We start from the raw sequence: 17901 nt of genomic DNA, 5'->3' as shown, positions 1-17901 counted from the left end.
TTTATCCAAATATTTTACTAACCCAGGGGTGACTAAAACATGTATTACATATTCCAGCAAAAATACTCCTTAAATCAAAACTTAAACCGAAACTATTTGAAGCATACTGTAAGAGACTGATATTCTGTGATTATCTTTAACATTTCTACAAATACTTTTTTGGTAACCACATCCTAGAAAAAAAACAAAAGATTTCCATGGTAAACAAATTAAAGAAAGTACATACTCCACTCTTATTACAAGGGTGCATACTATAACATACTATAACAATAAGCCAGATATAATGCACACTTACAAGGTTTTCACATCAAAATATACTCATCTGTGTACAGGAGTATGACTGCATAATGCACCCATACTACATAATCTGCTGATATCAATGTATTATGCATTACATCACTATAATCATAAGGGAATCATGTATAAAACATAATGCCACCATGCTGTTTACATTCGAGCGATATAACTGAGCAGTAGGTATGGCTTTAATATTACTCAATGAGTCATAGTCTGTACCATTTATGACCGTGAGTCATCCCTGACAACATGATAGACAATGCTCAACCAATCAGAAGTTGACATCATGGGCTCATCAATAAGGCTGCAACCTAGAACTGATGTTACTATAAACAGACTTTAATCAGAAGTTCACAAAACAAGTGAAATTGTGAAATAAACTGAGAACAACATATAATGTAATAAAATAATTAAATAATAATAATAATAATAATAATAATTAAACTGCAATAGTACCCATTTATATGGGTGGGTGACTGTGTCCAAATGTTTGCCTGGTACCGTATATATCAAAGTCTATATTTCCATAACACTATTTAAAATGTACAGCCCTTTTACCACAACGAGCCCAAAGGATTTGCACTGGAATGAACTGTGATGTTCACAAGTCTCTCCAACATGTAGCTTCAAATCACTGCATGCTTTCAAAATGACATGTTTTCACAGAGGGTGGTAAGAGGTACATTTCTTCCATATTCAAGCTCTCTGGTTCTCCAATGGTGGTGTGTGAAGAGAAGGGCAGGGCAGTGGAAGATATTAGCAGGGGTGGTTTCCTAATGTGTAGTGCTGCCTTGCACTGTGCTGAATAACCTCTGTCTTCCTCAACCCTTCCTCTTTCTCTTTGGGAAAAAAATTTAATAAAAGGGGGCTGGACTGAGCATTTTGATTTCTATAAAAGAATCTCATCAGAATACTGCATTAAATAGAACTTTAATAAGTAAGTTATGTCTACATAATTCAAATCCCCTTCGGGTTTTAACTCAGTGTATGCCCAAAACTCATTAATGTCATTAGTTCCTTATGAAAACACAGACCTGCACATACATGTACAGGTACAGCTCAGAAGCAACGCAGCTAAAAATGATCTTAAGAATGAGGAGACTTTACTTTAAAATTTATTGCAGACATATCTGAAACATTTAGGGACTACAGGGCACCACACAACAGTAGCACACCTTCAGTAATATATGTAGACAAAGACAGACATGTAAAAAGGTCTTTCCGGTTTCCTGTGTAAAGTGGCCAGGGAAAGAAAACTACTGTAAATAGCGAGGACACAAATTCTAAGCAAGTGCTTGAGTTGGCAGTTTGTTCCTACTGTTGGCTGGGTTAGACCATTAGGCAAATGCTGGATGAATTTACAGAGAGAATAAAAGATTGGGGGGGAAAATGAAAGACTGTGGAGAAGAAGAAGAAAAAAAAAAGACCAGAAGAGAGACAGAAAGACTAATTTTGTTGGTTTGAGGATGCATACGTTTGCTACAAAGACACACACACACACACACACACACACACACACACACACACACACACACACACACACAACCAAGAGCTCTGGGCTTTGATCACTCACATGTAGAATGACTCCTTTCTCCAACAGGCTCTGTTTTTTGGCAGTCATCACAAAGTAATGCGTATCATCCTTGTAGTAGACAATATTTTCCAGGTCAATGCCTTAAAATGACCAACAGAAAGATGCAGTGTTACATACCAAACACAATAATTTTTTTTTTTTTTTTTTTTATTGCCAGAGCTAACAATCTCGACGTCATTTGAGCACAAGAGCAGCAATTATGCATTTCAAAGCAGATAGCCAAAGCCCCAGGCGCATTGTCATGTCAGCGACAAACTGGCAGGCTTGGCATCAAACCCAAGTATTTTAATTGAGTGAGCTGACAAATTCTAAACTATGATTAGAGGACAGATTATTTGTCCAATTACTTTTATTTTTGGCATCAACTGCTCTCAGTTGCTTCCACTAGCTTGAGATCTTACAGTTACCAAAAACATTTTTTTTGTTTTATGCTGTACCCAGAGGCCTAATGCTGTATCATACAGTTACACAGACAAAAAAAAAAAACAATGTAGCAGAATGGAGCTGTGACAGACCGGTTGCTTCTCTGAGGTCTTGAAAGAACTTCTGATTGAAGATAAAGGCCACGCCGCTGATCTCTTCAACCTTTGCCTCTGCCGTTGTATTCCTATTAATGAAGTTAGCAGTGATGGCGATGGCGAGCTTTCCCCGAAACTCCTTACGCCGAAACCCTGCAGAAGAGCACAGATGGTTGAGAAAGCAAATAAGGCCTCAAGGTCAGGAACCAGAACTAACTGAACTGTGAGAACATAAATTCATTGTAGATGCATCTGGATATTCTATATCATGACAATGCCTACTCCACAGACTGCCCTCTCCAAAACAGTCAAATTAGGGGAAACACTCATGGTGCCCAGCTCCACTGAGGTTTCTCCTTTGCCAGTGTGGCAATGTGTGTGGCCCCAACACTCATAGGAAACAGACAGCCAATTCAACAATTCCTATTCTGCTGTGCTGGGAGATTAAAATACTGTCTGAAGCTGAATGCCAAATCCTGATAAACACAAGCAAAGATGTACACAAATGTTCATTCAGCCATGAGGGGCAGAGTGAGGTCAGGTACCCAACCACAGCTGCACACAAGTGAGATCATAATCATGCTGACTGGCCTCCAGCTCGACTTATGAGAAACAAATAGTGCCGCTTTTTTTGCCTTGCCTCATTTATTCAACTGCATTAGTGAGGCATTATTCCCAGTCTGTGCATGCAAACTTGCCTGGTAGTGTGTTTCTCCTTCCATCTGCTCCAATGATGACATCAAACTCCAGCTCGCTGACAGGGTGTGTCCTAGGGTGGACCTCGGCTCTCCAGCCTATTTCTACAAAAACACAGATTGTGTAATCAGGCAGAAATGCATCAGCAGAGTCAGGCTTGGAGGCTCTGACAGATAGTTCTTTGACCCCCAAAAAAAAAAAAAAAAGGCCTCTTTCCATTCATTTTTTAAAACAAATTATTTGGCTGCAACTTCATTTACTTACTTTCACTCTCTTGGTCTTCAGGAGGCTCAATAAGGCTCTTAAACTCTATGTTCACATGGATCTCAATGCCCAGCAGGAGAGCCATTTTGAGCAGCATTAGCTGAAGCTGACGAATACCTACAAAGCAGACACAGAGAGAAAGAATATCTGAATTAACTTTCAAAAGTAAAACCTACAGATCACTTTCTACATGCAAACATAATATATATACTTTTAGTAGTACAAGCAGAGGATTGCAAGAGTATCATGATTACTCACTGATATGATCGATAGCACCAGCACAGAACTTCCCATAGAACTTCTTAGCCCCAAGACCCCTGAGATCCTGGATGGTAAAGGGCCAGAGGTGCAACACATTGTTTCTAGAAAAGGCATCTCTCTTCTCCAGAATCACAACTTTGGCCCCCAGGAAAGCCAGCTCGATGGCTGTACGTAGGCCACATGGCCCCGCACCAATGATCAGACACTAAATATAGAATGAATCAGATGTTTCAGGAGGGTTTTAAGGAGGCAAGCTAAATCAATCCCAAACTCTCAGTAGACCAATAACCCACCCATTCAAGCTTCTTTATAAAGCTGTCCTGTCATGTAAATCTTTAACGTGCTATAACACTGCATTATACTATAATTAGGGGCAGCTATGTGGGAAAAAAAAAACACATTCATTTCTCTAACTGCAAGTCCAAGTTTGAGGTACAAGAAAATTCTGATAGTAAAGACATCTTCCATTGGTGGAAAAAATAAAGGCATCAACAAACCTAATGGCAAGCCAAATTTTTAACAATGAGGATCAAATTTTTCAGTCTGTTAGCCAAGAATGGGAAAACAGGCCACAGTTAACCCAGTTATTCCAACTCTAGAAAGCAACAAGCTTCTAATTATGCAGGTTTACCTTTGTGTTGGCACAGGCACGGCCCTTCTTATACTCCTTATGGCTGGCCCTCTTATCCAACTTGGCCCAGAGGGCCTTGGCCTTCCAGTAGTTGAGTTTGGACTTGAGCTTGTGATAGAAGACCCTGTGATCACTGGGCTTCACTTCCAGGTGGTCACAAAGCTCCTGGAAAGCCTTGAGTGTGCCCTTACATGTGGACGCCTGGACAAAGTTGTCAAACAGGATATGGGACTGGCTCACCCCATCTCCTCCAGCTGCACGGGCACCTCCATCCCCCATGGTCCAGACTCACTAGCTGGGCTGTGAGGCCCCGACACCCCCCCAGAAAGGGGCCTCTGGGTCCAGCCCCAGCTCTGGTAACACCCTCTCTCTGGAGGAGAGCTTTAACTCCCAGCCTCAGGAATCTTCATTCTGTCAGAGAGGGAGTGAAGTAAAACAAAGTGAATAACAGAAGACAATTTGGCTGCAAAGTGTGATAATTTATCAAAAATAAATAAATAAATAAATTTGGAAATAAGAACACAAGCAAGATGATAGCTATCAAACATTTTCAAACCGGTCAGCATGAAATCTAATCGGTGATCACTGCTATTTTCACAGATGTGTGTGTGTGTGTGAAGTACAACCTGAGAAAATTTGTTGAACTCTGAAGCGAACAATTTTACACTGGCGCTGTGTTGTACAATACTTCACATCAACCACTACTACATTCATTAGTCGTACAGATGAGAATCTGAGATTAACAGTGTCTGATCTGACATAAAGAAAAACTTTACTCAAAAACCATCAACTTCATGTCAGTTCAAGGAATCAATCTAAAGGTGCCTATGACTTCCTTTTGCTTTCAGCACCCACTTTAGGGTCATTCTATGTCAATTTATCTAATGCCTCCAACCTGAACACTGTTTTAGGAGAAATATCTGGTACTATGGCTCTATAAATATGGACTAAAGAGCTCAAGTTAACATAAATGATGGGTGCTTTAAGTCTCTAAAGTATTTGGATTCTCATCTCAGATTTGGAGGCCTGTATAAACCACAATTTTGCAGGTGGGGACTCCATCTCATTTACCCAATAATTCATCCAATGAAATGTTTTGGTTTTGGTTTTTTTGAGAAAACCAATGACAGTAGGCACCTGAAATTTTGTATAATTCCTCTCAAGAAGTACATCTTTCACCTGGAATTTCTTTTTAATGAACTTGAGGAATTCAGACTGAATGACCCTTAATGAAACTGATTTAATCTACTTAATTAAACATATTACATGCATGCTGGTTGCCTTCATTCCTCTGTAGCATCACGACCTTAAACAACCTTTTGTGTTTCTAAGCATGGAGCTGCCAGACACAGGAAAAGTACTGAACCCACACAAAGCCAGACAGGAAACACACAGGGCACAAGTGCATAGATGTGACCTCACGGCACAAAAACATTTTAGACATTCCCGACATTAGAAAGGGTCAGTTCACTCTTAAAAACACTGTAAAATAACACAAAACCCTACTCGGTCAAGGAAATGATCTAGCTTTAACAAGCTAGATGGCTGTGAAAATTTCATCCACTAGGTACAGCCCTTTTTGAAGCTTTGCTGTGCTGTTCTTTTTAACCTCCATGGGTAAGAGTTCATTCATGTTCACTGATGTCTGCAGTTTTGCTGTTATGAATGGGAATGTCCTGTGTATAACTAAGTGGATTTGGCAGTAATGTCTTAAAACATCAGCTTTATGCAACATCAGTGCAAATAAAAAAAAAATTTAAAAAAAAAAAGGAGATAAGGATGGAAGACATCATACAAAGCTCTGTTTTAAAAAAAAAACTCAATTAGAAAACCAGCACTGATGACTTTACACCACATGGTTGATCTGATTTTTTTCATTTGTTTTTTTTAACCAAGCAGCAGCTCTGTTTTGCATTAGCTCTGAGCAATGATGCAGAAACCTGTCTTGCTTCTTTATCATGTCAGCTAGGAAAATAAATGATTAAAAATTTGACATGCTGAGAATAACTCTTGCTTAATTTCTTACAAAAGGTAAGATGAGAAGACAACATTTTATGTCTGTAGGGTAATGAACAAACTACGGTCTGAATGCCAGCTAGTCAGATAGCATAAAGAATGGAAGCAAAGGTAAAAACTGGCATGGCTGTGTACACATGCATCATAACCTGGCAAGCAGTCATTCCGGTGTTGCAACATAGTTTAGACTGCAGCACCTTTCAAGGCAATTATACTGAGGTTAAAATCTATGAGATTTTTCAAGATATTACTAACTTACTTAAGTCCAGGGGAATACACATGTAAACTGACCCATTTTGATTTAAAAGCTTGAGCTTTGTTCTGCACTGTCCGGGATGCTGAGCTAGTTCATGAAAACCAATGTAGCCCTAGTCCCAGTGGCAACACATGATGAAAGGAAGGCAGGTACAGGAGGTCAGCTGGCCTCCTTTTCACACCCTGCCAACTCCTCACTGCAGTGAAAACAGCAGGTCCTGGTTTTGGCTCTGCCTCAGTCAGTCAGGATCAGGACTACAGAGAACAGTGCCAACACAAACAGAAAGAGCCCTTTACCAGAACAGCTAGCCACATCATTTCTTCTTTACCTTAATTTGTAATGTACAACACAACATACACACACACACACACACACACACACACACACACACACACACACACACACACACACACACACACACACACACACACACACACACACACACACACACACACACACACACACAGCCATCTGCATCTCCAAAGTGTAAAAGTTTGTGGTTCAAGATCTGCATAAACATCTGTGCTTACTGAAGTCTCTAGAGCATACATTTAGTATTTATATGCAAAATACTGGCACACACTAGTTCCTCTCTATGAAAGCAGAGATTAAACCAATTAAAAACTCAAATTTTTATTATCTAGCTATAATCACACAGACTGATATTGCTCCAATATATTGGTATTGGCATATATCCTTTAAAATATGCACTTACCATTTTTATTAAAAAACATTTTTAAACACTCAATTCACTTTGCTAGGACTTTTTCTGTATATTATGACTTGTGTCTTCTCCACAGCAGTAGCTAAGCTGAGAGACCAGCATTAGCATGAACAAGAGCAGTCCACTTTACCGACTGTTGCATATTTTTGACAGTGTCCTCCTAAGTCAACACACTTCTAGACGTGGGCCTGGATGTCTCTACGAACCACCAACGCACTACCACGTCTCGTGCCTCAGCCACATACCTCTGGCCATGAGCACGGAAACCCCACCAACCTCCTGTTTAAAATTTTTGTTGACAAGGGGCAGCCAATCAGAAGAAAGTTGTCTAAAAAAGGAGGGTGAAGGAAGCTAAAACAACTTGTTTCAGGGAGTTGCTTAACTGAGAGGCTGCACCAAGCCCCAAAATAAGACAGCTAACCTTTAACTGTGCAATAAATCAATCATGCAAATCCACCTTGGTAAAGTTTAAGAATAAATAATGCAGAGTTGGAAATGAGCATAATAATTCCCCTTTAATAAACAATGGTCCATCATTTTCCCCTTTCATCTTTCAACAGAACTCTAACATACTGTTTACATAAAAATATTAGGTGGTATATCAATACTAGATCTGCATCAGTCCAAACAATCTAGTACCGGTTGGGCTCTAACATCAAGGGTAAACTTTAGTTATCAAGCCAAATTAGCTGCTTTCAGAGGACCAACTATCTAGGACCCTCTCGGATTGCTCAAGATAAAGAATCTATCAGGAGCCTATAGTTTGTATCAGCTAATTAATCAGATCATTAAAACAAAAAACAAAACAAAAAGCTTCAACATCCTGTTCTAAATTCTTGAACAAGCTTCTCTTTTGCTGATAAATATCAACCACTGAGCAAACCAGAAGTAGCAATTAATGAACAAAACCAGTAGAGGGAAAAACAGGTGAGATCAAACTTCATTGAAACGATACTCATGAAACAAAAATTAAAAGACAGAAAATGTACGATTTATCTCAAAAAAGACAAACTTGGGATGACGGCTGGGCGACAACATTTATGGAGACACAAAGCATGGGAATTCAGGAGATGCTATAATATTCGTGACACATTTCTGAGGAAGGTAACAGTAAACATCTAAACCATTTTAAAATAGGAATGGCATGACATACTGTCTAGCATACAGTGTCGTGCGCATGTGTGTGTGTGTGTGTGTGTGTGTGTGTCAGAAATAGCACAGCTCAGACAGGCACTCCTGTGACATGCCATAACATGACACTACTTGATGACAACAATAAAGCAGGCCTAGTGATATAATTTGAATAATAGTAGCCTCCTACAGAGAGCCATATGCACACTCAGCAGCAGCACCATGCGTTTTCATTAGGTCAGGAGGAGACCACACAGATGGGATTTATAGGATACAGTAATTAAGAAAAGTAAGAATAAAGTGAGACCCAGCCCAAATCCTATTCCAAACAAAATATTTTAAGTGTACAGCAAAAATAAAGGAAACTCATGTAATGTTCGCTTCTTCCCCAGTTATCCTGACATCTGGATGAGCTGCAGGATTTCACACATTCACAGAATACCCACAAGAGTTACACACATGCATGCCACCCCTGGCTGCATTACATCATCCACTACTCTAAAAATAGGCACAGAGATTAGGCCAGTAGGCCTGTTTGTAGACATGTTTGACAGCTCGATTATTTTGTAAACACTGTCACTATAACAGCCTATACAAACCAAGTGTTTCCAACCATCATTTTCTTTGTGTCGGTTCATTTTTTCCCTCCTTTGGTTAACATTGCATAAACAATGGGATTTGTCTGTCTCTAATTTCATTTACATTCCACAGTCTTAGACAGCCACAGATTTAAAACCTTAAAAAGGTTCAAAACACGTCATTTCCTTTATGAATACGTGAGAACATATTACTAAAGAGAATCAGATGAGTTTGCTTACTAAATGCTGACATGGTCAGTAAAAATCAACCCAGAGGCTTTGAGGCAGAATCCCTGAACAGCCACACACGTGAAATAACTGAGAAGACTGGACTGAGAGCTTGTTTCTGTGTTGGTGTGTATACCTGATCCTCCATTCATCCCCATCTCAGAATAAAAATTCACCTACCTCCCTCAGGAGTGAAAATCTCCTGAGGGAGGCTTGTATAAATTACAAGCAGAACATTTAGTCCATCTAACTTGCAGAAGCCAAGGCTGACTTCACCAGTTCTAAAAATCTGTAATAAGAGCTGGATTTTACTGATTTATGTATCTCCTCATTTCATCCGGTTTGCCTTAGGACAAGTTCCATTTTGGCTTTGTTCTTGAAAGTTAATGATCACCTTAACATCCCGTTTGTACTCATTACGACAGTTCCTGAAAATAGCTAGACCATAATAATAATAATAATAATAATAATTAGACTGCAAGGCAACAACAGGTGTGGTCTATTCGTGGGCTGCCTGCAAGCTGTAAATAGATCATACCGACAACAAAAGTGGAACAGTTCAACCCTAACTTCTTCATTTCTCATTGGTCATTATGTGCACAGTACTAAAACGATTAAAAAAATGTTCACAACCATCTGCATGAAACAAAGGTTATGCAGAATCCTTCCAAAAGTTCCTGTATCAGAATCAACTCCAAAAGTGGATACATTCTGAGTTGATTCAAGCACATCCCTGGTAAAAAATAATTTCTCATGCTTTCAGTAATCCTGCTGACAGCTACCCATAGGAAGTGATAACACAGCATGGCAAAACTGTAATAAAACACCTATAGTTTAAGATAGTGGAAGACTATAGTCAGCATAGTGTGAACATGACAAGACTGACCCGAGGGTTGCGACAATAAAAATGGCGGCTATTTATGGTTATTTTCTACTTGTAAGCATAAGCATGCAGATAATATGAATGTGACTAACAGGTACTAAATCTCCCCATCAGCACTATGGACAACTTTTCTGGGAGAAATCCCAGACTACGTGATGCCTACGACCACAATTTCCTTATCAAAGGAGTGTATCAGCATGACTGCACAGTTGTGCATAATAATAAAAATGTGTTCAAGATGCAAAAAAAGCAAGCTCGTTCATAACATTTGGCCATTTTCCCCACATACTTAAAAGAGGGCGCTTTCTTGTAGTGCATCCTTGTATTTATATTTCACAAGGACTGAATGTTTGAACTACATGCTCATCATCAGTGCTTGCAAACCACAATCGTAAACAACTGGAAATAACGTCTTGTGTTTAAATGCCTCCACCAAACAGCCAAGTTAGACTTTACATCCATTTTTGTCTAGAATCGCATTTTATGTGGTGAAGCCCCACAAAATTACAGTGTCACCAATTAAGTACTAATCCAAATTTTAAAAGATGGTTATGATGCTTCTGTTCCTGAGTTATGATGCTGATAAACATCTACAAAGTGACAACCTGAAAATAGAGTGCATCTAGCTATGGCTGTCACCAACATAGAGGTATAAAGAGGTGGGAATATAGACCTTAGGTTAAACTCCATACAACAGCAACAGTATAACAAGAGTTGTTGTAAAATGGGATGTATGAATACCAAAGTACAAAGCATATTTGTCTAAACCAGGAGATAAAAAAAGGTTATGAACATCTCAGATAAATACAATTATCTGAGATGACAGTAATAATGGCCTGTCACTCCACACATTATCGCTCCATGCTGACAGGATAATGCACATCAAATTTAAGTCAACACAGTACACCAAATACCAAAACTCATGTTTGGTATTAGTTATTGAGCAGACATACTCATTGTAAATCTATGCAAACCACTTTACTCAGTTAAAGTTTTAGTCATACACAGGAAGACAGACGTGTCTGTGAATATAGCAAATAAAGTCTCAGAACTCACAGAGAATACAAGGCTGCAGGCTATGTCTATGCTCCAAGCCCGTAAAATACAAATTCCACGTTGATCTCTCTTAAAGACACAATAACACTCAGCACACTGAAGTTTAGTTATTTCTGATATAGTTAGTTGTAAATATATCAAAAATAACAGCACAGACATTATTTGAAATCGTGTATGGTGATTTTGTCTGATTAAATCCAACCCACACACACTCTGGCAGTAAAAAAGAAAAAAAAAAAAAAAATCTTGTGAAGGAGGCTCATAGATGAAGAGGGAGAGCTTGATCGAGCGCTATAAGCAAGCAACTGAGGGGTGATGTGGAGACTAATTTTTATATTCCTAGATCCGTGGACGGTAATTGAGGCAAAGGAGTAGAACTGCAGCTATTCAATTTTAAGTCATGAAGAAAATATTTTTAAAAACAACATGTCTTTATTTATTGGCTTCACTGACAGCCAGAGAATGACTTTAAAACTCTAAAACATACGTAATTAAATATAATTGCTGCTACTCATAGAATCTAATCTAAAAGCATAAAGTGGTTGCAGGAAATAAGCACTCCAGGATTAATACTGGTCCCAGTCTGCTCAGTTGTGCTGCCAAGACAATCCTCAATTAAGCCCAAATCCGGTCTTAAATGAATCTGAGCCACATTGCATTTCTGAATCTGCTGGACTCGATCCAACCTTTTTCCATGAAAATAAATTTTAAATAGAATGTTTTTAAAAGCCCAATATAAAGAAATTTACCCCAGAATAACTGAAATGACTCAGGGGAACAGTTTCAAATGACTATGGGTCTTTTGTACAATGTCCATATTAGTAACTGCTTCAAGGGAGTCTGGGCACAGGCTCAGCCTGCTCTTGCTTGCTTATGGGTGTCAAACATGGTCAATTAGAGCTTCCTGGCAGCACTGGCCAAAGCTGAGCCATTTAGTTTAGGAATCCTCTCAAATTCAAGCTGAAATGCCACTTCTCCCACTTGTGTGCCTTTCATAACAAGTGTAGAGTAGGTAACAGCTATAAATACAATGAACCATAGATGGTGGAAAAATGCAAAACATTATGAAGCACAGCTTTTACTGCACCTGTGTTATCAATAGCACTACTCATAAAAAATCTGCATGGATTTTCACATTTGGTTAGGCATAGTGATCATGTGTACATTTCATACCTGAGCATGTATTAAAGGCTATGTATCTGGTTACCTGTGTACTCACAACCATTGGGGCATGCAGGCAAGAAGAGAAAGAGAAGATTATTAATCTGTCTGGCAACTGGACTTCAATTTAGGGCTGCAACTATCGATTATTCTAGTAATCGAATATTCTATCGATTATTCCATGGATAATCGAGTTTGTTGAAAAACTGGGGGGGGTGCATGAGCTTTATGTTGTAATGGTTTATATTCACAAGAGTCCTCCTAAATACATTTCTATTGCAGGTCTATTTTAAGTGACTAACCAAGAATCAAAGCATAAAAAAAAAAATTATTTTGATGGAGCCCCTCAGTCGCTAGTGCTATTGGCGGAGCCCGCTAGCAAACTATGGCGATTGCGATCCATTTCAGCAGCTAACAGCTGAAATTCTCAGCACATCGAGCACAACACACGCACGCACGCACGCACACACACGTGTGTAGAGAGCCATGGAGGCATGGAAGAATGTGTCGGCGATGATACTCTTGGTGTTAAAGGGTTGTTTTTCGAAATGATGGAAATCTGTCGCACCGACGGAGTACTTTAACGCTGCTAATGTGGGTGAAACGCTTCGCTTACACAGAGACACCTGAGCTGCAGAGTTTAAAACAATCCATCGAAGCAATTTGTGTCGACGATTTTTTTTTTTTTTTTTAATAAATCGAATTACTGGAATCATTGCAGCCCTACTTCAATTAAAATGTTATGTTGATTTCATGTAATGGACGGAGAACAACTCAGATGGAAGACTTTTTGATGTCAAACCAAACATCTCTCAGCATACTATTCCAGGAAGAATGATGGACAGAATAAAAACAGACAGGCTGTGATGTGCAAACAAACCTTAGAGGTCTTATAAGTCAGTTGCACAATGAACACATGTAGGCTAACCCCTAGAATATATTTTTTTTTATTCTGGCCATGGGAAAACTAAACTACAGTTCTTCTCACCATCTCAACCTTCCTCACTCACACCATATTAATTACACCTCACAGAGCACCAGCAATCAAAAAGAATGCAACACCCAATGTAACAAGTACGCTGCAAATAAGCAAATAAACAATGAAAAACTGTTCTTCCTTGTACAGATATTATTTATTTGGCAGTGTGGTTATAATACTAGAAATAGCTGCTAAATAGCAGAGATTTGTCCTCTGGTATATCATTCTGATATCACAGCAGAAAATTCATGAAATGCATGAGCTTATGTATAGCTCTTATTTCTGGAAAAGCTAGAAAAGTATTCTGAAGAGCTAGAAAATAAACAATACTATTCCAGTCACAATATACCACTTGATCCTATCCTTTTATTTTTCAATATTTTATTTATTCGTTCCAGATTTACCGACATCAATGCCTCATTCGAAAATTCTTTTTTTTTTTAAATAATCTATTGAGTACACTCAATAGGACGGGAAACAGTGAACTACAACCAGCACAAACCATAATCTTGTCACATCCATGCTTACTTTCTCTAATCTCTGTTTGTGGGTGCAGCTGTGAGTAGTTCAGATGGTAAACTGAGATGGTGATAAACGGGAATCTGCAGAATTTCTGCCTTTGTTCAAACCTACCTTAGCCTTAACATTTTACTGGGGTCAATCATCCTCAAGTTCTTCAATTTGACAGTGCTGTGAGATGGCTACAGGGAGCATGGAGTCCAGGTATGCAAGACCTACCCTCAACAGTATAAGGTTTACCCAATGAATGAGTATCACTAAAACATATACTGTTCTTTATGCAGTCTGTAACAAATTATTCAATTTGCCCTTTTATGCTGTAAGTTATACATTAACCTAACTAAGCAATGTTTTATAAAGGACATTTTTTGTTAACCAACAAAATAAGTCACATGTGCAGCTTCGATTGTGATCAGGATAAAGGCTCCAGAAGAATATTTTCTCCATCTCCATTTGAAGAAAACAAAGTGTACATACGACCCAAAATAAAGTGCTTAACTAAAGTCTAAATTAATTGATCTAAATTCATCTTCTGCCTACATAATCTTTTTAGGTACGAGATGTCAGAAAATAAATATTACAGTAGAATTGTAGTGGCTATTTGTCCTCACCAAATGGCCACAAAGGCACCTCAGGACTGGATCTTACACAGGTCAAAAATCTCAAAAATAACACAAAGTCCATACCAACAGTGCATTTGGGTTGGTTTATTTTCCATAGTGCAGCAAACTTACAGACATAGACCTTTAGTCTGCTGCCTGTTAAAAACCATATGACCTGGTGCCTGCTGACCCCTCCCACTTGACCTACTTATGTAGATTAAGTGCACACCTGCTGACCCATAAACCCAAAAAGTGAACCCAAATTTACCAAAAGAAAATTCAACTATAAACTTATTCTTAGCAAAAAATAAACTCAACATTTTAATCCAAAAAGTCAAAACAACCCACAAATAGCTCCAATAACAGTATAGAGAGTGCTGTACATAATTGTGTACGTGCTGACTGAAGGCGTTGAACACATGCACATTAGAAACATCAGAACACATCAGATGGCGCTGCTCTGTGCATTACTGACTGATGTAAAGCAGGTGCGCTGGAAATGTTACAACTACCAAGATGCAATAAATAGCTAAAACTGGAGTTATGCAGTGTGTGAGCTGCATTCATTTAATTTTTTTTGGCCCAACACTTGCCCCATTTTTTTTTTGGGTGTGGATGGGCATGTATTTTTTCCTCTTTTACACATGCACAGACAGACAGTAGGTTGAGAATATGCAAGTGTGGCCTTCTTCCCAACCTCACAATGCTCAATGATTTCATGTCCCTCCTTCTCCTGTGAACCGTGAAGAGCTGCTGCAGTAGGAAGGTAACTAAACAGCCACACAGTGCCACGGGGCATGCTTGCTTTATAGATGAAAGCATGAAAACAGATTTCTTCCAAATTACACTTTAATACTGGTCACCTATTACAAGGTGGTAGGATAATCATGCTTGGCAGGTGTCCTTGGACACAACATGAAAACTGGGAGTGAATCATGTTTTGTTTAACAAACACAAATGAGTGGTGGGAGGTGGATTAACTGGAAAAAACTGAGTCACAATAAATTCCAAAGTAAATGGAGACAAAGGGCAAATGGTTTAGTTCTTATATAGCGCTTTTCTACTCTGAGCACTCAGAGCACTTATACAACACACTTGCATTCACCCATTCATACGCGCACTTCCATATGAAACTAAGTTAAGTGCTTTTACTGTCTAACATTCACACACGTTCATACTCCAATGCTTGCGTTGGAGAGCAACTTGGGGTTCAGTACTTTGCCCAAGGATACTTTGGCATGCAACCCGGAGCAGCCAGGAATCGAACCGCCAACCTTCCAATTAGTAGGTGGCTTGCGCTACCTCCTGAGCCACAGCCACCCCAAGTCACAAGTCTTGTGTAGTTTGGTGCAGCTGATTAAAAGGTCCTCACACTTACAATCAAACCCTAGGACTCAAGACAGGAGTTCAGATCCATATTTAGAACAATCAATCCACAAGTCCTGTTCTAGCGGGTATTACGTTTATTTAACATCTTGTATAACAGCCAAGTGGATCTTGGGAACATATGACACCAAACCAAAAAAAAAAAAAAAAAAAAAAAAAAAAAATGCAGTGGCCACAATGACTTGCATAATGACGCAGAGCTGAGCAGAGAGCACAGATAATAGCAAATTAGCAGCCCTGACAAGGAAAAGCAATCACAGTTCAAAAAGGCAACCAGCTAATGTTATCTTTATTATTCTAGATGCAACATAACAATAAAGTTTAAGTCTGGTTTGTCATCCCTGATATGACATCATGCATGGCAGCAAGTGGAGGCTAAAATGGATGGACAGATGGATAATGAGTGGATTAATGAAGCTGTTTCAACCATCAAGAGAGCAATAACAGAAAACCTGATTCAACTTTCTTGGCAAGAAAGATGGATTATAACACCACGGTCAGGCAGAAGGGAGAACTAACATAATAATTGATAAGAAACAATGGTGTTGCCATGACAAATGCTGTTAGGAATTCAAAACCAATTAGCTATGAAAGCAATGCCAATGAGATCTTTGGCAACTGGGCTTGGTTCTGCAACTTCAGCAACTTTTGAAAAATAGAAGGTTTCAGGTAGTACATCTGCAGGTCTCATGAGCCTAAAAAAAGTTGACTGGACTTTAAGTTTTGAAGAATCCCTGGTATTCAAACCCTATAGTGGGGATTTTTTCTCTTGGGGGTGGTCGCTGACCCACTATTGTTCACGTGCATCATCATCACCAGGGTTTTAGCCAGGGGTCCCCTCAGTACGACCAGATGACCAAGGCAAGGTGTGTGGGGGGGAACAAAACAAAAAAAGCACCCCTACAACACCAGACTGAAAATGTTCCTCTAAGGCAGAAGGGAAAGAAAGGAAGATGCACACATGAACATGTGGTTATCCAAACTGGGCTTTTATCAAATCAGCGAATATGTCAGACACCAACTAGGGAGAAAGAGAATGACAAAAAGAACAACAGTGTTATGCATTATGTAGCAGGTTTGTCAGAGAAAAAGGAGTTAAAAAAAAAAAGTCCACTGTGAACAACCATCACTAAACAGAGGTGGTTGTTTATGACACCAGATCTCAGTTACCTACAGTGCAATCCTGAGAACCCTTCCCAGGCACCTCAACCCCCACTCACACTCTACTTCAGGTGACCTCAATAGGTCACTTGATAGAGTGGGGCAAGATGTTCCAGAGTTCAAGCTAGCAGCTGATCGCCCAGCCCTGCGCCTGGCTGAGGTGTTGTCATGCCAGGCTGAGAATTGCAGCTGTTAGCTACCAGAACGGATTGCTATCACCACAGTTTGCTAGCACAGTTTAATGCTGCCATTAGCACTAGCAAGCAGTCATTCATTCTCAAAGAGAAAAACAGTACTTCCCAAATAGTAAACTACCTCTTTAAATACTTATCAACCACTCACAAGGGTAACTCTCATTTCCTCTTAGAGTTGGGAGGGTGGTTGCGGTATCTGTGGAGCCGTTTTAAGCTAAAACCATGAATAATTACAAAGGCATAGACTAACCGAGCCACAGACATTGAAACAAATTCCTATAATAACATTACGGTAAGAAGAATGACTTTATGTGAGGCTCATTGTATAGTGGACACTATTTAGAAGTTCACCCCTACACATGAGCTTTGATAAGAATCATAGACCGTTACAGTAATTATAAAACAAGGTAGCTGCTGCCTAGTGCTGGAAACTCAGACAGGTCAGCTCCACCCTGAAGGGGAAAAATGCACCAGGAAAGACTAGATCTGTGTAGGTCTGTTCAATTTCTTCTGGAAAAGACCACTTAGTGCTCCTGTTTCTCCATCAGCTTTCCCAGAAAAGAATTTGTTTCCTGTCCACAAAGGCAGATAACAAGCCCCCTAGGCTCCTTCACACAGAACTGGAGGGTGCATGTGAAACATGATGTGGTCTCCAGAGAGAGGAATTGTTTACCGTTGTGAAAGGACCAGGCTTGGGAGGAAAGGTAACAACTATAGGCTTAGCAGCTGCTACATGCACCCTGAAGACTTACAGTTGAAAAGAGCC

At 39.4% G+C, this 17901-nt stretch overlaps 1 protein-coding gene across 1 annotated transcript in view; it reads right to left on the bottom strand.

Moving 5' to 3' along the window:
- The window catches only part of LOC115782303 (protein-methionine sulfoxide oxidase mical3a-like), a 79634-nt gene that overhangs the window by 39811 nt on the left and 21922 nt on the right, over window positions 1–17901 (bottom strand). Inside the window, 6 exon segments of the mRNA XM_030732411.1 lie at window positions 1871–1971; window positions 2407–2562; window positions 3108–3209; window positions 3370–3486; window positions 3628–3835; window positions 4262–4672. Of these exon segments, the coding sequence (XP_030588271.1) occupies window positions 1871–1971; window positions 2407–2562; window positions 3108–3209; window positions 3370–3486; window positions 3628–3835; window positions 4262–4540 (963 nt within the window). The 5' untranslated portion in view covers window positions 4541–4672.

This window comes from Archocentrus centrarchus, chromosome 6, assembly GCF_007364275.1.
Source record: "Archocentrus centrarchus isolate MPI-CPG fArcCen1 chromosome 6, fArcCen1, whole genome shotgun sequence".
Lineage (NCBI taxonomy): Eukaryota > Metazoa > Chordata > Actinopteri > Cichliformes > Cichlidae > Archocentrus > Archocentrus centrarchus.
This window is presented reverse-complemented; position numbering and strand designations above follow the sequence as displayed.